The following is a 21,850-nucleotide window of genomic DNA, read 5'->3' as shown; positions in this document are numbered from 1 at the left end:
ATCTACGAGAACCGTAGCATGTCACAATACCAATTAGTGGACTCTTCAACTTACACTGTATCTTCCGACATGTAGGATGACTGGTAAACTTTCCAACCCATGGTGTGGGGAATCAACGTAACCATTCTTTAATAGACCGCTCAGAGAGATTCTGCAAAATGCGGTTTAGTTTCTTAAATTGGTGTATGTGCCAACATTATGTCTAAGATTGTACAGGTCCAGATAAATGGGTGGATAGAGTTTAATAATGTAGTCCTTCAAGAACAGGGAGGTTGTAAATGGTTTATTTTGACCGCTTAGCGATCATCCAGAAATTGGTGGAGTTGCTGGGACAGCTTTGTTGCTACTTTGTTGATTACTGGCAGCCTTTTCACTGGTCGACTTTCTGACTCTTTGGAGTAAATGGAGTTCCTGGAAAGTTTCAATTGGTCCGTTATCTGTTGTTAGAGTCAGCATGGTAGAAATTTAGAGCAGTTTGAGATGGAAAAATGTGGTTATTTTAGAGAATTCCTATCAAAAACACCTTAGAATACCTTAGCCTGCATCCGGCTGAGCTCCCGCAGTCCCTGCTGAATACCGTTGTTTGTGTAGCTTGTTTGCAGATTTAGTAATAATGAATTCAACCATTGAGGAGCTCAAATCTAAGTTTGAAAGTCTGTGTGCTTCATAAGTATCCCAAATAGGTCGATGGTGAATACAAGGAAAACCAAATATTATGCTTTATTTATGGTTTTTTAAAGTCCAAATTTAGCTGGTTTGCTTTTAGGCCCAAAACTTGGGAACGTAAACTCTTGCAAATATTTAAGGATTACGTTTCCAAGTTCTTTGGTCTTATTGGAAAACTTCAATAACATAAAGGTCTGGGCATTTTCCACGACAGAGGTACAGTTAAGTTTGCTGCCCAGCATAAGGGCCCCTCTGTGGACCCTGAATGCAAAGGGTAAGTCATCCCAAATGCTCTGTATGGGGCTGAGTTGACTGCTTTCGATTAACTCTGGGCGTAGTTCGTGTAGTAGCACTACGCATAGCTACGCGAAATGCCCTATGCGTAGCTATGCGAACTGCGTAGTGTACTGTGCAAAATGCTGTTTGCACTGATTGCACAGTGCGGATGCTTGTTCGCACTGTGCAATCCGCATCTTGCACAATGCAAGCGGTCGTTTTCTGCCGCTCGAGTAGATTTCTACTCGAGCGGCAGCTTTGTCAATTCAGACTGGTAGTTTCTCATCGCGAGCGGTCGTGAGCATACACGGCCACTCGCAATGTGAAACCTGACCTCCCCGCGTTGAGAATCTCGCTGGGAGGTTTATTTTCCATGCTTGTGATCGGCAACTTGATGTTGCTGATCGCGAACGAGGAAAAGGTCCAGCCGGGATGTCATTTTGCTCGCTCGCGGTCGCCAACTTGACGTTGAGGACCGCGAGCAAGCAAAAAATTACCGCTACGTGCGTTTGCACTGTGCTACGTGCAATTCGCTTAGCGCAAACTACGCAAGCGTAGCATAGTACTTCGCCCAGGGTTACTTTGGATTATAAAGTCCGTCTGAACCCCCAGGAAGGTAAATGTCTGAAGGGCTCACATCTCTTCCTTCGAATTCCACCCTTAGGGTTGTACTGGTGGGAGCTGGGGCTTACTTTATGGTTGGAGGATACGCAAAGTCATCTTTTCAGATTTTTATTTTCACTGTACCATATGTAGATTGTTGGACCCGGCCTCGCGGCGTGGCCCGTCTCTGTCCCTCAGAACCCTGTGAGCGTAGGCCTGCACCCTGAGCCCCTGCGCAGCGCCCCCATAAGAATAGCCTGCACCCCGCAGCCTGGTCGTCTCACCCCCGATGAGCCGAACCCCCGTACACCCCCGACCAGACCGCATGTCCCCGTCCTGCTCCCGGCCCCGAGCGCCTACCCTTGCATGCCCCACAAGGCCCGGCAGCCATGTTCCCTGCCTCCCTGGGCCTAGCGTGACCCCGGCCCCAGCGAAACCCAGACTCCAAAGGCGCGCCAGTCCTGGCTGGGGAGTAAAGCGCTCCCCGAGTGAGATAAGCCAGAGAGTTTCGATGGCCCCTCCGGCCTCCCCTGAGAGACTGGTTTCCGTCACACCTTCGGGCCTCCCCTGGGGCCCAGTTTCGATCGCACCTCTGGCCTCCCCGAGGGCTGGCTCCAGACCTGCTGGGCGTCTGGGAATTCCCGGACCCATCTTTCAAAGGGATCAAAGAGCCAACCGCCGGACCTCGCCAACGACCAGCCCCCAGGGCTTGAGACCTCCGCCTGCGAGGGTCCGGAGATCAAAGAGCAGAAGGACTATAACTGGGCCCGCCCGACATCTAGCCGGCAGTTGTATCCTGGACCTGAAGCCCTGCTGATCTGATCGCGGCTGACCTAAGACGAACTCATCGGAAACCATCGGAGCCCTGCCGACGCTGTCGCGGCTCAAGCTGAACCACCGGAGCCCTGCTGACGTTGTCGCGGCTCGTCCTCTTGTAACCATCGGAGCCCTGCTGACGCTGTCGCGGCTCAAGCTGAACTGAACCATCGGAGCCCTGCTGACGCTGTCGCGGCTCAAGCTGAACTATAACCACTGGGGCCCTGCTGACGCGGTCGCGGCTCCTCCCGGACTTCTCCAGATCGAGCCCTGCTGACCTCGTCGCGGCTCGAGGAGTACTCTGGTCCGGCTGGACCATCGAGATCCCCATCACGACCTGAGCCGTCTTGACGGAGGTGAGGCAGCCAGTACGACCAGTCTCCCGTACTTCCCGGCTCGAGGATTGAGAGCTGTGCGGAAGGTACGCCTCGTACTGTCCCAGAGACTATAAGACTGTCCCGCTCCCCCTTCCCGAATCTGCAACAATCTAGTGGTCCCGCGACCACGGTGTATATAAGAGTGCCTTCCTCATTTTATTTCGTACATAAAGAACTTTTACTTGAACCCAACGGTGTGGTGTCTGTTCGTAGTGTGGTGTGAGTTCAGTGGGTACGATCCTAGACTCGAAGTCCTCCCCGGTGGGGACTTCACAATCAAGACTCGGCAAGTTGGGTGGGAGAGGTGGGTCCTGGGGTGGTCAGGTGAGCACAACCTGGCCCTCTGAGATCGCCCCTTCTAACATTGGTGGCAGCGTCGCGATAAGAACCCACGTCTAGGGATCGTACAGTACTGACACACTACCCGAACAAAGAACAACCATGAGCCTCACAAACGACGAGACCACCTTCCAGATGGAGCGTCTGAAGGACTATTCGCACCGTGAGCTCAAGCAATTCTGCAAAGATCTCCATATCCCGTCAACGGGATTAAACACCAAAGAGGACTTCCAACAAGCTCTGACCGCCTGGGTGGAGTCCGGAGCCCAACCTCCAGCACCGACAGAAGCCGATGGAGGGGGAGCCCCCCTGATCGAAACCAACGCCCCAGAGCGAGACAGAACCGAGTCCCCGACGCGGACTCGCAGCACGGAGAGAGGTCTGTCTCGAGAAGAGATGACCGACCGAGAACGCGACCGGAACCACGAGCTAGAACTAGCCCGTTTGAAGATGGAAGGAGAACTCAAGCTGGCCGAGAAGAAGCTAGCCATCGAGCAGCTGCGGCTACAAGGAGAACTAGAGGAGAAGAAGCTCCAGCGAGAACATGACGGAAAGAAGCTCCAGCTGGAGCACGAGCGCAGCCTATTGGAAATAGAACTAAAGGCCCGGAACGAAAACAACAAAACAGCAGCGACCCGAGAGTCTGTTCCCCCGGTGGAACCCAAGGTCCACATCCCCAAGGATGTGGTCAAAGAATATTATAAAAACGATGACATCCAGCAATGGTTCAAGGCCTACGAGGTCGCCATGACCTCGCACCGAGTTCCGCAGAAAGATTGGGGAGCCGGGCTGTGGGGGCGATTCCTGAGTGAGGGGAGAGACACCCTACTCGACCTACCGTCTGCCGAGCAGACCTCCTACAGCCACATGAAGGACGCCCTCCTCACCAGGTACGGGCTCACCCCAGAAATGTACCGTCAACGCTTTAGAGACTGCAAGAAGATCCCCGGCACCACATGGGTGGAATACGTCAACTTCTACACTCGAGCCCTAGAAGGGTGGATCAAGGGCAGCAAAGTATCCACCTTCGAGGGGCTCATTGACCTCATTGCCTACGAACATTTGTCTCTGAACTGCTTTGTGGAGCTCCGACAGCACCTCCTGGACAGCAAGCTGGCTGACCCCCGGAAGCTGGCTGTTGAGGCCGATCGCTGGGTGAGCACCAGAGTCCTCCGGGGGCCCGGGGGAGACTCTGGCCGAAATGAACAGGGAACGTCCCGCCAGAGGGGAGGGGGAAACCAGAATAGACAGAGGGGGTCCCAGGGAGGAGCCCCGCGCAGTCCCCCTAGAAACCAGCCCAGCTCCTCGCCTCCCACAGCGCGCGCAGGGTTTCCCCCAGCCAAGCCAGGGCCCCGAGTCAGCCAAGCCTGCTTCCATTGCCAACAGCTAGGGCATTATGCCAATGACCCCCGCTGCCCTTTGTTCAAGAAGCCGGCCGCTGCAGGGCCCCCAGCGCGCCACATCACCTCAGTAGCCTTAGAAGAAGAGGAGGGAGAAGAGGAGTTCGAGGGAACTGACCCCGCAGCGATGATGTTAGTCTCCCTGGGTGATAGGGAGATGGTCCCCGGAGCTCCCCTGCCCGACAACACAGAGAAGTACCGACAGCAGGTGACTGTCAATGGCCATCACATAGGGGCGCTCAGAGACACTGGGGCCAGTATCACCGCCGTCAAATGGCATCTAGTCACCGAAGCCCAGATTGTTCTCCACATCTCCTGCAGGGTGATCGCCGCCGATAACTCCGTCCGCATCTGCCGGATAGCGCAAGTCCCGTTCGAATGGGGAGGCGTCTCTGGAGAGTTGCGAGTGGCGGTCCGCTCCGACATGCCCGTGGACTGCCTGCTCGGCAACGATCTAGAGAGCTCCCCCTGGCAGCGGGTTGAGAAAAGGACCCACCTGGAGATGGTGGGCCTGCCCGAATGGGCCTGTGTGAGCACCAGGTCGATGACCGCCCGAAGAGCCACCCCCGAAAGGGCGACCTTAGAGGCGGCACCAGCGACCCCAGAGGACCCCGAGGTCCCTGAACCGTCTGAGACCCCTGAGCTGTTCCCCGGAGAGAGCTTCCCCCCCCGACGCAGGTCCCCTCGGCCCTGGCGTCGAACCGACCCCGAGCCCGGGCGACCTTCCCGAGCTAGCCCAGTGGTGCCAGGAAGGAGGACCGTCCCGAGAAGAATTCTGCCTAGAGCAGACCTCCTGTCCGTCCTTGGTTGGGCCGCGACAGCAGGCCGCCGCCCAGGCCGCCGGTGACCAGTCCTGCTCCCACTTGGTATATTGGGAAAACGGCCTCTTGTACAGCGAGCAAAAGTCCGCCGAGCTAGGGTCTGGCCGAGTGCTGGTGGTCCCCCTACGCTTCCGCGGTTTTCTCCTCAACCTGGCCCATGACGTACCCCTGGCGGGACACTTGGGACAGGATAAAACGTACCATCGCCTGGTCACCCACTTCTACTGGCCGGGCATGCGCTCCGATGTGGAGGCCCACTGTAAGTCCTGCCCCACGTGTCAGTCCAGCGGAAAGAGCGGCGGAAGGCGCAAGGCTCCTCTCCAACCCTTCCCCGTGGTCAGTACCCCCTTTGAGAGGGTAGGAATCGACATTGTGGGTCCCCTCGACCCCCGGACCTCCCTGGGCCACCGCTTTATCCTTGTCTTGGTGGACCATGCCACCCGCTACCCCGAAGCCATTCCCCTCCGAACGGTGACCGCCCCCGTGGTGGGGCGGGCCCTCATGGGGATCTTCTCTAGGGTAGGTTTCCCCCGAGAAGTCGTCAGCGACCGAGGGACTAACTTCATCTCAAAATACATGAAGTCCCTCTGGCAGCAATGTGGGGTGACCTACAAGTTCACCACCCCCTATCACCCCCAGGGGAACGGTCTGGTAGAACGCTTCAACCGGACCCTCAAAGGGATGATCATGGGTCTCGAAGAGCCCCTGAGGCGTAAGTGGGACGTCCTCCTCCCCTGTCTCCTCTTCGCGTACCGTGAAGTCCCCCAGAAGTCACTGGGGTTCAGCCCTTTCGAGCTGCTCTACGGGCACCCCGTCCGAGGACCCCTCAGCCTGGTCAAGGAAGGTTGGGAGACGGCGGCCCCTGAGCCCCCTCCCGATGTGTTTCGATACATCCTAGCCCTCTGGAACCAGACGAGGAAGTTCCGAGAACTGGCCGAGGCCAACCTCGAGGCCAGCCAAGAAGAAATGAAACGGTGGTACGACCAGAATGCCACTCTGGTCGAGTTCCAGCCCGGACAACAGGTCTGGGTGATGGCCCCCGTAGAGCCCTGTGCCCTGCAAGACAAGTGGACAGGGCCCTTCAAGGTGGTAGAGCGCAAAAGTCAGGTGACCTACCTCATCGACGTAGAGTCCCCCAGGAACCCCTTGCGGGTCCTTCACGTGAACCGCCTCAAGCCCCACTTCGCCCGGTCCGAGTTGAGCTTGCTCCTCGCCACGGACGATGGGGAAGAAGAAGAAACTAAGCCTCTCCCCGATCTCCTGTCCACGAAAGAAAAAGATGGCTCCGTAGAGGGAGTGCGTCTCTCCTCCTCCCTCTCCCCCGAGCAGCGCGAGGACTGTCGCCAGTTCTTGGGACAGTTCTCGGACCTCTTCTCCCTCACCCCCGGCGTCACCAGCTGGTGCGTCCATGACGTGGACACCGGGGACAGCCCTCCGGTACGGCACAGAGCCTACCGCGTCCCTGACCGAGTCCAGGCCTGCATCAAGGCCGAGGTATCGAAGATGTTAGCCCTCGGGGTGGTCGAAGCCTCTGACAGCCCATGGGCTAGCCCCGTGGTCCTGGTTCCGAAGGCAGCCGCCCCCGGGGCTGTTCCCGAGCTGAGGTTCTGCGTTGACTACCGCGGGCTCAACGCAGTCACCAGAACCGATGCTCATCCCATCCCCCGAGCCGACGAGCTTATCGATCGCCTCGGGGCTGCTCGCTTCCTAAGCACGTTCGACCTGACCAGTGGATACTGGCAGATTGCCCTCACCGAGGGAGCTAAGGAAAGATCCGCTTTTTCCACCCCGGATGGTCACTACCATTTCCGGGTGATGCCCTTCGGAATGAAGAACGCCCCCGCCACCTTCCAGAGGCTAGTGAACCAGGTTCTGGCTGGGTTGGAAGAGTTCAGCGCGGCGTATCTGGACGATATCGCCGTCTACAGTTCCCACTGGTCCGAGCACCTCCAGCACCTCTGGGCGGTGCTGACCGCCCTGAGACAGGCTGGTCTCACCATTAAGGCAAGCAAGTGCCAGATCGGACAGGGGTCCGTGATCTACCTCGGGCACCAGGTCGGAAGCGGCCTCGTAGCCCCCCTCCAGCCCAAGATTGATGCCATCGTGGCCTGGGAGGCCCCCACGACCCAGACGGAAGTACGGGCGTTTCTAGGGCTCACGGGGTACTACCGCCGGTTCATCAAAAATTACGGCAGCATCGTAGCCCCCCTCACGGAATTAACCTCCGAAAACCAGCCGAAGAAAGTCAGCTGGACCCCCACCTGCCAAGAGGCGTTCGAAACCTTGAAAGACGCCATGTGCACTGCCCCCATCCTACAAGCCCCCGACTACTCACGAGAGTTTGTAGTCCAGACGGACGCGTCCGAGCATGGCATCGGAGCGGTCCTGTCCCAGGTGAACGAGAACGGCCTGGACCAACCAGTGGCATTCATTAGCCGGAGGCTACTCCCTCGAGAACAAAGGTGGAGCACCATCGAGCGGGAGGCCTTCGCGGTGGTTTGGGCCCTGAAGAAGCTGAGGCCCTACCTGTTCGGTACTCACTTCCGGGTCCAGACCGACCACCAACCCCTCAGGTGGCTAATGCAGATGAGAGGGGAAAATCCCAAATTGCTGCGCTGGTCCATCTCACTCCAGGGGATGGACTTCACTGTTGAGCACCGGCCTGGTGTTGACCACGCCAACGCAGACGGCCTGTCCCGATTCTTCCGCCTCAGCGAAGAGAACCCCCAAGAGGATGGGTAGTTCTCCCGCCTTCAGCTGGGGGGGGGACGCGTGTTGGACCCGGCCTCGCGGCGTGGCCCGTCTCTGTCCCTCAGAGCCCTGTGAGCGTAGGCCTGCACCCTGAGCCCCTGCGCAGCGCCCCCATAAGAATAGCCTGCACCCCGCAGCCTGGTCGTCTCACCCCCGATGAGCCGAACCCCCGTACACCCCCGACCAGACCGCATGTCCCCGTCCTGCTCCCGGCCCCGAGCGCCTACCCTTGCATGCCCCACAAGGCCCGGCAGCCATGTTCCCTGCCCGAGGTCCCTGCCTCCCTGGGCCTAGCGTGACCCCGGCCCCAGCGAAACCCAGACTCCAAAGGCGCGCCAGTCCTGGCTGGGGAGTAAAGCGCTCCCCGAGTGAGATAAGCCAGAGAGTTTCGATGGCCCCTCCGGCCTCCCCTGAGAGACTGGTTTCCGTCACACCTTCGGGCCTCCCCTGGGGCCCAGTTTCGATCGCTCCTCTGGCCTCCCCGAGGGCTGGCTCCAGACCTGCTGGGCGTCTGGGAATTCCCGGACCCATCTTTCAAAGGGATCAAAGAGCCAACCGCCGGACCTCGCCAACAACCAGCCCCCAGGGCTTGAGACCTCCGCCTGCGAGGGTCCGGAGATCAAAGAGCAGAAGGACTATAACTGGGCCCGCCCGACATCTAGCGGGCAGTTGTATCCTGGACCTGAAGCCCTGCTGATCTGATCGCGGCTGACCTAAGACGAACTCATCGGAAACCATCGGAGCCCTGCTGACGCTGTTGCGGCTCAAGCTGAACCACCGGAGCCCTGCTGACGCTGTCACGGCTCAAGCTGAACTATAACCACTGGGGCCCTGCTGACGCTGTCGCGGCTCCTCCCGGACTTCTCCAGATCGAGCCCTGCTGACCTCGTCGCGGCTCGAGGAGTACTCTGGTCCGGCTGGACCATCGAGATCCCCATCACGACCTGAGCCGTCTTGACGGAGGTGAGGCAGCCAGTACGACCAGTCTCCCGTACTTCCCGGCTCGAGGATTGAGAGCTGTGCGGAAGGTACGCCTCGTACTGTCCCAGAGACTATAAGACTGTCCCGCTCCCCCCTTCCCGAATCTGCAACAATCTAGTGGTCCCGCGACCATGGTGTATATAAGAGTGCCTTCCTCATTTTATTTCGTACATAAAGAACTTTTACTTGAACCCAACGGTGTGGTGTCTGTTCGTAGTGTGGTGTGAGTTCAGTGGGTACGATCCTAGACCCGAAGTCCTCCCCGGTGGGGACTTCACAATCAAGACTCGGCAAGTTGGGTGGGAGAGGTGGGTCCTGGGGTGGTCAGGTGAGCACAACCTGGCCCTCTGAGATCGCCCCTTCTAACATAGATAAAAAATGTTAAGTCTTATGTTGGCCTGAGATCCTGAAAGGGACCAGCTACAGCTTTTAATTGATACAATGTAGGATGGGACAGTTGCAGAGGATAAGTTTGAGCGTTAGAGATGTGTTTGGTTTGGGTTACCTGGACATGTCACTTTCTTTATCATTAATAAAATACGCATCACATAAATGGAGTAAAAAACCTTTTCTGCCATCCAAATGGAATACTTTTAGATGACACATACACACTAACCTCAGCAGATGCCAAGGGTGGGAACCAGTGGCTCGAGGCTAAGGGGCAAGCCAGCCTCCACTCTACTATGAATGCACAAAAGAAGACTGCCCCTAGATTGTGTTCCTAAAAGGTATCTAGAGTTAGGGGGAAATGCGTTGCCAATGGGGGCATCTCATAACAAGCATTTACAATGCAATGGTTTTGCCTTTGTTAAAGTTAGAGCTATTGGCATTGCTCTTGACACTCTGAAGCTCCACTCTGAAGCTCCACTCTGAAGCTCCACTCTGAAGCTCCACTCTGCACTCTGAAGCTCCACTCTGCACTCTGAAGCTCCACTCTGCACTCTGAAGCTCCACTCTGAAGCTCCACTCTGAAGCTCCACTCTGAAGCTCCACTCTGAAGCTCCACTCTGAAGCTCCACTCTGAAGCTCCACTCTGAAGCTCCACTCTGAAGCTCCACTCTGAAGCTCCACTCTGAAGCTCCACTCTGAAGCTCCACTCTGAAGCTCCACTCTGAAGCTCCACTCTGCACTCTGAAGCTCCACTCTGCACTCTGAAGCTCCACTCTGAAGCTCCACTCTGCACTCTGAAGCTCCACTCTGCACTCTGAAGCTCCACTCTGCACTCTGAAGCTCCACTCTGAATCTGCACTCTGAAGCTCCACTCTGCACTCTGAAGCTCCACTCTGAAGCTCCACTCTGAAGCTCCACTCTGAAGCTCCACTCTGAAGCTCCACTCTGAAGCTCCACTCTGAAGCTCCACTCTGAAGCTCCACTCTGAAGCTCCACTCTGAAGCTCCACTCTGAAGCTCCACTCTGAAGCTCCACTCTGAAGCTCCACTCTGAAGCTCCACTCTGAAGCTCCACTCTGAAGCTCCACTCTGAAGCTCCACTCTGAAGCTCCACTCTGAAGCTCCACTCTGATGCTCCACTCTGATGCTCCACTCTGATGCTCCACTCTGATGCTCCACTCTGATGCTCCACTCTGATGCTCCACTCTGATGCTCCACTCTGATGCTCCACTCTGATGCTCCACTCTGATGCTCCACTCTGATGCTCCACTCTGAAGCTCCACTCTGAAGCTCCACTCTGATGCTCCACTCTGAAGCTCCACTCTGCACTCTGAAGCTCCACTCTGAAGCTCCACTCTGCACTCTGAAGCTCCACTCTGAATCTGCACTCTGAAGCTCCACTCTGAAGCTCCACTCTGAAGCTCCACTCTGAAGCTCCACTCTGAATCTGCACTCTGAAGCTCCACTCTGCACTCTGAAGCTCCACTCTGAATCTGCACTCTGAAGCTCCACTCTGCACTCTGAAGCTCCACTCTGCACTCTGAAGCTCCACTCTGAATCTGCACTCTGAAGCTCCACTCTGAAGCTCCACTCTGAATCTGCACTCTGAAGCTCCACTCTGAAGCTCCACTCTGAATCTGCACTCTGATGCTCCACTCTGAATCTGCACTCTGAAGCTCCACTCTGAAGCTCCACTCTGCACTCTGAAGCTCCACTCTGAATCTGCACTCTGAAGCTCCACTCTGCACTCTGAAGCTCCACTCTGAATCTGCACTCTGAAGCTCCACTCTGCACTCTGAAGCTCCACTCTGCACTCTGAAGCTCCACTCTGAATCTGCACTCTGAAGCTCCACTCTGAAGCTCCACTCTGAATCTGCACTCTGATGCTCCACTCTGAATCTGCACTCTGATGCTCCACTCTGAATCTGCACTCTGAAGCTCCACTCTGCACTCTGAATCTGCACTCTGAAGCTCCACTCTGCACTCTGAAGCTGCACTCTGAAGCTGCACTCTGAAGCTGCACTCTGAAGCTGCACTCTGAAGCTGCACTCTGAAGCTCCACTCTGAAGCTCCACTCTGAAGCTCCACTCTGAAGCTCCACTCTGAAGCTCCACTCTGAAGCTCCACTCTGAAGCTCCACTCTGAATCTGCACTCTGATGCTCCACTCTGAATCTGCACTCTGAATCTGCACTCTGAAGCTCCACTCTGCACTCTGAAGCTGCACTCTGAAGCTCCACTCTGAAGCTGCACTCTGAAGCTGCACTCTGAAGCTCCACTCTGAAGCTCCACTCTGAAGCTCCACTCTGAAGCTCCACTCTGAAGCTCCACTCTGAAGCTCCACTCTGAAGCTCCACTCTGAAGCTCCACTCTGAAGCTCCACTCTGAAGCTCCACTCTGAAGCTCCACTCTGAAGCTCCACTCTGTACTCTGAAGCTCCACTCTGTACTCTGAAGCTCCACTCTGTACTCTGAAGCTCCACTCTGTACTCTGAAGCTCCACTCTGTACTCTGAAGCTCCACTCTGCACTCTGAAGCTCCACTCTGCACTCTGAAGCTCCACTCTGCACTCTGAAGCTCCACTCTGAAGCTCCACTCTGCACTCTGAAGCTCCACTCTGAAGCTCCACTCTGCACTCTGAAGCTCCACTCTGAAGCTCCACTCTGCACTCTGAAGCTCCACTCTGCACTCTGAAGCTCCACTCTGAAGCTCCACTCTGCACTCTGAAGCTCCACTCTGCACTCTGAAGCTCCACTCTGAAGCTCCACTCTGCACTCTGAAGCTCCACTCTGCACTCTGAAGCTCCACTCTGCACTCTGAAGCTCCACTCTGAAGCTCCACTCTGCACTCTGAAGCTCCACTCTGAAGCTCCACTCTGCACTCTGAAGCTCCACTCTGAAGCTCCACTCTGAAGCTCCACTCTGAAGCTCCACTCTGAAGCTCCACTCTGAAGCTCCACTCTGAAGCTCCACTCTGAAGCTCCACTCTGAAGCTCCACTCTGAAGCTCCACTCTGCACTCTGAAGCTCCACTCTGCACTCTGAAGCTCCACTCTGCACTCTGAAGCTCCACTCTGAAGCTCCACTCTGCACTCTGAAGCTCCACTCTGAAGCTCCACTCTGCACTCTGAAGCTCCACTCTGAAGCTCCACTCTGCACTCTGAAGCTCCACTCTGAAGCTCCACTCTGCACTCTGAAGCTCCACTCTGAAGCTCCACTCTGAAGCTCCACTCTGAAGCTCCACTCTGAAGCTCCACTCTGAAGCTCCACTCTGAAGCTCCACTCTGAAGCTCCACTCTGAAGCTCCACTCTGCACTCTGAAGCTCCACTCTGAAGCTCCACTCTGCACTCTGAAGCTCCACTCTGAAGCTCCACTCTGCACTCTGAAGCTCCACTCTGAAGCTCCACTCTGGCTGAACATAACAGTCTGCAGTTTCACACGTTACATTTGTGTTAGCTGCATTACGTCATAATTTATTGTCAAAGGCTGGTTCAAATATGTTCTTTCAATGTTTCAAGCTGTTTTCAAGCGTTCACGCTTTATTACAAATCACAAAAAGATGTTAATATTTCACTTCTGTTCTTGGATTTTCGTCACAATATAAAACTCTGAATATAATCTTCACAAAAGGTATTTACAAAAGTTTAAGCTATTGCCATTACAAATTAAATACATTATTTAACAAATAATTTAACAAAAAAAATAAAAGCCATTGTTATTTGTAATATCAATACATCTAAATCACGTAAATAAAAAACATGTTGCATTACAAATGCTATAGGTGTCACATTTGCGAAAGTTATAACTATTGGCATTGTAAATGACAAAGCTATTAATTTAGCTTTTTTAACAAACACATAAATAAATAAAAATGCCATTTATAAGACCAATAGCTCAAACTTTCCTGATGCGAGACCTATTGCATTTCCAATGCTTGTTTTTGTTTCACTTTTACTTGCGGCGTTACACAGTGTCCTTGATAAGTCGGTAAGCACTATGTTTTTTGAGTCAGTCGATTTTGATTGACCGGCAGTCCTCAGCTAGTCATAAATCCATCATTTAGAGGCCAACCCTTCATTTGCAAATAGCCGTGCTATTCGAAGGTTTCTGACTACACAGTTAATCAAGTACTAAGGCATCTTTTCTTGACCTGGACTTTTCAGCGCTCAATATGGGGGAGTGTCACAGTGATCATCAATTGCCAGTGGCGCTTCTGTTTATTGAATGTGGCAGAGCAGCCCCGTCTGTGCTCTCCACGAAATAACTGAGCTGTCTGGAAGACTCAAGTAACCAAAATAGTCGCTGCTAACATTTTTTGTTTGCACAGGTCGTTATTTCATATCCGGACTGGGCCGACACGGCTGTTCAATCTTCTGAGGTCGATAAACTGAGTGCTGGTAATGTGCTGCTAATGTGTGCAGTTATTTTCCAACACTTAGAAAGGGACGAATTTGAGATTTTAGGTTCACAGATGCCAAGAAGGTTCAACGTGGAGGCATAATCGTAAGGTAGGTTCAACAACATTTTGCAGCCCACGCCGATCTGTCAGTCACTTTCAGCAATCATAGACACATTATACCCTGTGCGGCTCATCTGTGCGGTACACTGGTCATGCTTTCAGAATAAACAAGCATTTGCAATGCAGTAGGTCTCGCATTTGCTGGGTCTGAGCTCTTGGCATTGTAAATGACAATGCCTTTGTTTTGTTTTTTTAAATCTAAATAAAAGACATTGTAATTTACAATGCTAATAGCTTAACCTCTCGCAAATGCAGGACCTATTGCACTAAATGCTTGTCTTGTTTGCTCGCGGGCGCTGCGGGGGAGGGGCATTGCTGCTTAGTGCGATAAGTTTCACTTCCTGCTAGTTCACCGTTTCGGCATGTCGAGGGTCCGTGAGTGGAGCCGGATACGGAGGTAAGTGCGCCTGGTAAGACCGCAGCCAAGCCAAGGGTCACTCCACCTAATGCATATTTGCTATTATCACAGCCCTTCCCTCAAAATACACTTGCTTGAATCACTGTGCCAGCGATGGCTTTGTGCCGATACTAAGGATGTCTGTTGTTCTGCTGCTCTGTGAATGTTCCCATGAGAGGTCATGGGGTCATGGGTTATCAGCCGTTTACAAGTCACAGACTCCCATGGCTGGAAGCTTATGACCCAGCTTTACTTTAATATTCATGGCAGCCCTGGCAGCTTCTTTTCCCCTCCCTACCTCCTTTCGCTTTTCTTCTTGGTTCCGACAACTTCCGTTTTGTTTGTGTGAGTGGTAAGGGGGCGGAGGGCTTGGTTGAGGGCAAGTGTCTGTTACGGAGCTCTCGCCACGAAGCTCCGCCCCCTCCCCGGCTCCACTCCTCAAACGGTGATTTCAGATCTGTATGCAATATTAACAAAGCAACGCATGGCCGCCCGTGCTTTCCTCGTACTCACTAGTGTTAAGAGGCGGTGGCTTCCGAGTTTCGAACAGCACTTCGCGCTGCAGGAGGTCATTGACAGTCACTAGTCAGCCCACTACCGAGCAGACTGACCCGGACCCAGCCCAGTCCATCCAGGGCTTTCAGTGGCATTCATCACAGTGTCTCACCGGAAGGCGGGCATCAGAGAGAAGCTGGAGGGGGCGGGAAAGGGGGAGGAGAGAGCTGACGACGGCCGGCCGGAGCAGAAGACGGGCACCAAAACAAGCGGGAGGGGGCGGGAAAGGGGGAGGAGAGACGCTGACGACGGCCGGCCGGAGCACGAAGGCGGGCACCAGGAAACAAGCGGGAGGGGGAGCAAGGGAGGTGCCGGCAATGCCGGAACAGAATCGGGGGCGTTCCCGGCGTCGCGTGACGTCGGCAAAAGCCAAAGAATGTCGGGAACGCCCCCGAATCTGGTCCGGCATTGACGGACAGGCCCCTCGTCCAATGGCTAGGCTCCATTTATGGAGCCAGCCAATGAATGACGAGGGCCGACCCAAAGCCACACTACAGATCTCATCAGGATTTCGCCTGCGCGAAAAAGATGCGCAGAGCGCATCTTTTCGCCAGGCAAAACCTAAAAAGTTACGGACTGGCCTCACACACCGCCCGGTGTCATGCTTCATCATAGACCAGTCCTCGCCCTCTAAAAACTTGGTTTGATAGAGGGTGGGCATACACCTGGAGACAGGGATGCACTTCTAAATCTAAGTGATGGCCGTGGGGGAGTGAAAAAGTGTATTAAAAACCATTACCCTTGTCCATATCCTAAGTTTATTCAGGGATCAAAGGTATGATAGTTAAAAGAAGTGGTCGGTGATATGGGACATTAATCTCCTTTCACCGTGTTCTAAAGGGTCGACATGTTTCTGCTAAAGTGTCCCCGACATGCACATTTAGATTTTAAAGCACATATTGATTTAAATGTCGGAAGTATAGACATGTTATTAGCATTTTTAAAGACAGTTGTCTAAATTAACGGGTTTGATTTCACTCTCACAATAAAAACGTGGCCCAGATAAATAGTCAGAGATCCTGCCTTGGCCTGCACTTTAGCACGCAGAGCAAGACTTCACTGGCGAGCATTATTTTGGAAACACTAACCATCCTAGTGATGAGAGAATAATTGGAAGTACCAGAGAGAAAAAGAAATGTACTAGATTACTCGCTAATCCTTTGTTTTCAGGTGTTAGTACAAATTAAGCAACTAAAATGAATGATGACTACCACTCCTAGAAAGCATCAGGTAGTTAACCAAAACCCAGAACAGGAGCACTGTGTCATTGGTGACATGGCGTTATCTGATAACTTTGGAAAACAAGCACTGGCAAATACAACCGGCTTGACGCACATCGGAGAATGAACGCAGACAAAAGAATCTGCACAATGGATGCTACAGAAAATAAGGTGGTTACTTTTTTTTTCGATATTGTCCACTTTTCAGATGTGCCTGCTCCACAGATGTCTCAGACGCTTTTTGTGATGTGCATTAAATGGCATGCCGGGCTAATGGAGGTGGAAGGACATCGCCAAACAGCCAATGGGAAAACGGTGGGACTGAAATACTCCTGTGGGCTGATTCAAGATGTCACTTACAGTGTCTTGAGCCAATGGGGAAGCCTGCTGAGCAAATGTAACCAGTGGCTGGAGAAGGCTTACACACAGTCTCTTAAAATGAAAAAAAAGTTTGCCCTAAGTGGCACAAGGCCCATACATGTTAAAAGTAACAAGGGCAGCATTTCACTTGGCCGAGGTTTAGTGCAGTCCATGTGTCTGTTTTCTGAACCAAATGCATGAGCTCATGTGTTTCCTATTGATATGACCTTAAGAGTTATCTTAAGCAAACAGCAGGGTTCTGCACAGCGTTCCGGGGCAAACAAAACAATTGTGAAATATGGATATATCCCAGAATGAGGCTCCGACCTATAGATACTATATGCCATGCCCCTCGGGAAGACAGAACTACCCATTCAGAGAACTAAAGATATACAAGCACATACGGCTGTAAGTAACAACCACAGACCTATAGATACCAGCATACCCAGCAGTAACACAGAACTACAGATTCTAGCATTCCCTAGAGAAACAGACATACACAGAAATACAGATATGAGCGTTGTCATCAGTAAGAAAAAAAACTACAAGTTTCAGCATTCAGTGCAGCGAGTCACTCAGATTACTACAGCTATGACCCCAAGTAACAACAAAAACTACAAGTACCAGCATTTAAAGCAGCGAGAGTCAGTCGCTTACATACACCTACGAGCATGCCAATACAAAAAAATAAGTTTTACCATTCAATGCAGCAAAAGTCAGAGAACATGTGCATAATCAAAGGAGAGAAAACCATGCACGCTATACATATCAGCATGCCATGCTACAAGACAGAACAGCAGAACTACAATTCCCAGAATTCCTTGGGAGGAGTGACATTCGGAGACCTATAGAGATATCACCATCCACAGCACTAAGGAATATTCAGCGAAAACAACATATTCTGCACTGAGAAGAAGAGCACTTCCAGTGATAAACACAAAGAGGACTACAGCTACCAGCATGCCCTGCTGTACAAGACATCCATGGCTCAGTGGACTAACGCATTTACTACAGGGGTCTGCGTTTGCCCTCTAATTCACAGATTCAAATCTTGGTGGGTCCACTCATCCGGTTATCCTCCCGGGGGCAATAAAAGGAGTACCATTGAGGTGGGTAACAATAAACAGGATTATTTAATGCCAAGATGAGCCTGTGGGAAAAAGTGAGCTGTACAAACAAACACAGAAGTTAGTTGGCCAAAGAACACACAATGAGAAAGAGCGGGTGCAAGCAGTGGTGGAAAAGAGGGGGGGGGGGGGGCAAGCCACATGCAGCAGCTACTACTGAGACAGATGCAGGCCCACCCCACTGCTGTATCCGGGAGCAATCTGCCGACACGGGGGCACATTATGGGGTGCCTGCCCCTTGTGTTTGGTCTTCAGAGCAGCAATCTGCAGGGGGGTAGGAAAGTGTGTTATTTTCTGTTGCAGCTGGGGCCAACACAAATGCATCACTTAAAGAGACATCGGCACTCATTGTGTCCCAGCGTCATCATAGCAGGAAGCCAGCTCGCGCCCTTAACGCCAAAGCCATTGGGGGAACTAAGTCACCACCTTGTCCCCCATAAGAGAAGCTATGATTTAGAGGTAGGTTTATGACCTTTCAATCCTCTGTATGCACGAGACAGGCCCTGTATCTGAACTGGTATTTAAGCGAGGAACCATCGAAGTGGCACCAATAAGCAGTGCATTAAATGGGGAAAAATAAGTGAAGGTACTCATTAAAATAGAGGTGTGACAAGTGGGCGGGGCTAGGGGCGGAGCTAAGGGCAACATATCATCATACATAGAGACTTCTGTGCCAGTTGCAGCACATATTAAAAAACACAAGAGAAATGTAAAAAAAAAAAAAAAAAAAAAAAAAAAAAAAAAAAAAAGAAGAAGATTAACTCGCAACACAAAATGAAAATCATGCTGGCACTTTCACCCGCTGCGCATCTGATTAACAATGCAGGGTCTGTCTAGACTAGAGACCCTGTCCTGTTAATCACAGCGTGACCCAAGCCCTCTCACCCCTTGTAGTTTGGGGGCATTTAACACAGCTGGAATCTTCACCAGCTACTCTGGAAAAGGATACTTCAGCCGAGTTAATTACAAGCTGCTCGGAAGTGCTCTACACTGAAGCAGAAACCTAACCTGGGCCTGCTGTGCCGAGGATCATGGTACCGGTACTCTCCCTGTCTACAGAGAAGTGCCGGTACCTGTATTCAGCTACTTGAAGCCATTTCAGAACTCCCGGAACTATACTGTAATGTTGTCGCATATCAAAGACAGATGTTAGGGAGGGGGGTGGGGGGGGGGTGTCAGCTGGTGCCCGGCAGATTGATAATGATGTGCAGCTGACACTTAACCCTCGGTTCAACTTTATGAGTCAATCGTGTGATTAGACCGCTCACACCTCTCTACAGCAAGTGCAGAAACCACCAGTGTTGTCTTGCCGCTACTACAGCCCAGAGTTTGCGCAGTCCACAGAGATCGAGGCCGCGGGTGCCTTCAACCCAGTGATACCGTTTAAGTGCAGTCTCTTTTGAGCTCAACTGTGTAAACCGGAACAGAATTACTGTCTGTGTGTCTTTGTTGCTGTTTTTGCAAGATACACACTGAATCTAAAAATATAGATTTGCAAGTTGTCCGTCAAATCCAGCTTCCCATGTGACGCCCCCTCCCACCCTGAAACTTCTCCCTAGGGTCGGACTGGGACAGAAAATGGGCCCGGGCACCAAAAGTAAAAGTGCAGATTAGATATCTAAAACAAAAAAAAAATGCCCATCCATTTTTGCAAATCAGGGCAGTTTCGAACTTGTACAGGTGTTTTTCAATAAAAGGAAGGCAGGGTGGGTTTAAATTTGCTGCAGGCAATGTTTGTGGTAATCTCTGGGAAATCAACAGTGCAAACAGGCCCAGCCGGCCACAAAACAGGCCCAGTAACAGCCAGAGCACCTGCCCCCTCACTGGCTTGTCAGAACAGCCCCACAATGACGTGCGAGAGCAGCCCCTCGGGCACTGCCTGGTTGATTGCCCAACAGGCCAGTCCGACCCTCTCCACCCCCTTTCTAAGGCGACACTTTAGCCCCGGCCAGTCAGATTCCCAGCACAATTTATCCATGCAGTTACAGGCGTCAAGAGAACCACAGATCATATTCGCCACCTGTAAATGACACCCCGAGAACGGATGACGTCAGCACAGCCGACACTGCAGGGCGTTCAAGGGGCTAGGTTCTAGGGAGCAGCACTTGGTTCATTTAAAGGTGCGCACAGGTACTGGGGTATGGTGTACTTTTATATGGTGATGTCAAATCCTGCTGCGGGGAGTTTTAAGATGTCGGCTTGGCATGGGGCGAGACAGTCAAGAGAACTACAGCGTTATAGACACAAGTATGTATGCTCAGTTATAAGACACTGTCAGGCGCTGGTACCCGCGCGCACTGCCCCCCGGGACTGCTCAGTGTTTGCACAGCAAACACACACACTAACACAGGGGTGGCTACTATGCACAAAACTCACCGAATAGCAGATCTTAAATGTCCCTTGTGACATGCGCCTGGCTTTCCGTTGGCGTTGTGTTTAAACCTGGAGAAGTATTGTATACTTTTACGTTCACGTTAAGCGCTATAAATAAATGCAAACGTGCGAGGAAAATCCAGAACGGGTTGAAAGTCACCTTCATGTGCCCGGAAACGGGTGGCACCCGAGCAGTGGTAGTTACTCACCGCACACAGTCACCCACTGGAAATACCTTGCATCTGTTCTCCCACTGTCCCGTGGATTCATCCTATATTAAAATTCATTCCTTCGTCAAGGAAATGGGGGGGCTAGAGTCACGCTTTGTAGTCTAAACAGGTGCATTCTGGGACCTGTAGTTTCGCCTTTATCACTGAAAGTATGAAATCATTAACACCAGCGTGACAAGATTTGCTGGCGATCACGTCACGTATAGGTGTAGCACCCGCCTAGTACACGGTCACCCAGTAGCCCATCACCAGTACTCCCCACTAACACAAAACCACCGCGGAGTACTTAAGTCACCGACCCAGAGTCCCGAATCAGCACACCTGAGACGTTTACCTCTCAATATCCCTTTACTACGGTCTATCCGCCGTGTTCAACAACACGGACCAGCACAGGTCTCACAACAGAGTAGACGTCAGTATGTTGAAATAAAATAGCGAGACCAGTACTCACCATCAGCGGGACGGCGGCGGCCCCCGGACATCCGCCCATGGCGCGGGCTCCCGGTCACGGCCTCACCCGTGGGTCCCAGGCGGCTAGAGGCGCCGGTGGGCGCTGTACACAAGTCCCGCGGCGCCCTCCCCGTGGGGCCCCTCTCCAAGCGACAGGCAGGGTAGGAGGAAGTCAGAGCGGAGGAGGAGCGCCGGGCGTCCGCCCCTCCTTCCTCCCGGGCACTCTGCCTTACCCTTACAGGAATGTGGCAGGGAGGGAGGAGTGTTGGACCAGGGGAGGCGAGAGGGAGACATCTCGCACAGAGTGGGGTGCCTGGAGAGGGGAGAATGCGGCTGAGGGAGAGACTGAGAGGGACAGAAAAACAGGGAGAGGACGTGGCATATCAACCAGAGGTGTCGACTTTGGAACTCGGGGAAGCGAGCTAAAGTCTCGGCGTCGGCTCAACATCCTGTGATTCTGGGCAAATCCCTTCATTTTCCCTGTGCCTACAAAAAATTATTGTGTAATGTAACCGGTGCTCCTGTAAAGCTCTCCTATACCTTCGGGTCGAGTCTGCGCAATATAGAACTGCAAAAACATGAGAGTGGGTGTGGGGCGCATGTCCAATAGAGGGAAAAGGAGTGTCTTGAAACTAAAGTGAGGGAAAACACCTGTCTAATTGCGTGGGCCCCCCGGAAAAAATCGAGGTCCGTTGCTGCTGTTGTATTCCAGGGAGTAAATTAAGATGTCAAGCGGTCGAGGTGGACTGGGACAGCGAGTAAATGTTAAAAGTCTAAAGTCTACGCACTGGGAGGAACTCGCAAGAAAGTGCCTCTCTGGCAGGAGAAGTGTTTCATTCAGAGGAGCAGTGTAGGGCTAGATGCACGAAACATGTATTTTGCGTTTGCAAACACAAATATGCCTTTTCTGGTGTACAAAGCCCAAATTGTGATTCGGTAACCTGTTAGCGATTCGCAATGTGGGGTTTGTGATTCGGTATTCGGAAGGGGCGTGTTTGGGGAATCCCCTCCAAATACTGATTCCCACTGGTAAGTACAAATGTTTTGCGACCCTACTGCCAACTCAAAGTTGGCGGTAACCCATTCGCAAACGGGAAGAATAGATATTTTTTAGGAGCAATAAAAAATGAAAACAAGCATTTACAATGCAACGGTTTCGCCTTTTAAAAAGTTAGAGCTATTGACATTGTTTATGACAAATTTT

The 21,850-nt window shown here is 52.7% G+C and overlaps 1 protein-coding gene across 1 annotated transcript in view; it reads right to left on the bottom strand.

Moving 5' to 3' along the window:
• Positions 1-20,885, bottom strand: part of TNFRSF1A (TNF receptor superfamily member 1A) — a 106,731-nt gene extending 85,846 nt beyond the window's left edge. Inside the window, exon 1 of the mRNA XM_078651578.1 lies at positions 20,648-20,885. Within this exon, the coding sequence (XP_078507704.1) occupies positions 20,648-20,686 (39 nt within the window). The 5' untranslated portion in view covers positions 20,687-20,885. The remainder of the gene's footprint in view (positions 1-20,647) is intronic.
• Positions 20,886-21,850: the final 965 nt, after the last annotated feature.

This window comes from Lissotriton helveticus, chromosome 7 (genome assembly GCF_964261635.1).
Source record: "Lissotriton helveticus chromosome 7, aLisHel1.1, whole genome shotgun sequence".
Taxonomy (NCBI): domain Eukaryota; kingdom Metazoa; phylum Chordata; class Amphibia; order Caudata; family Salamandridae; genus Lissotriton; species Lissotriton helveticus.
This window is presented reverse-complemented; position numbering and strand designations above follow the sequence as displayed.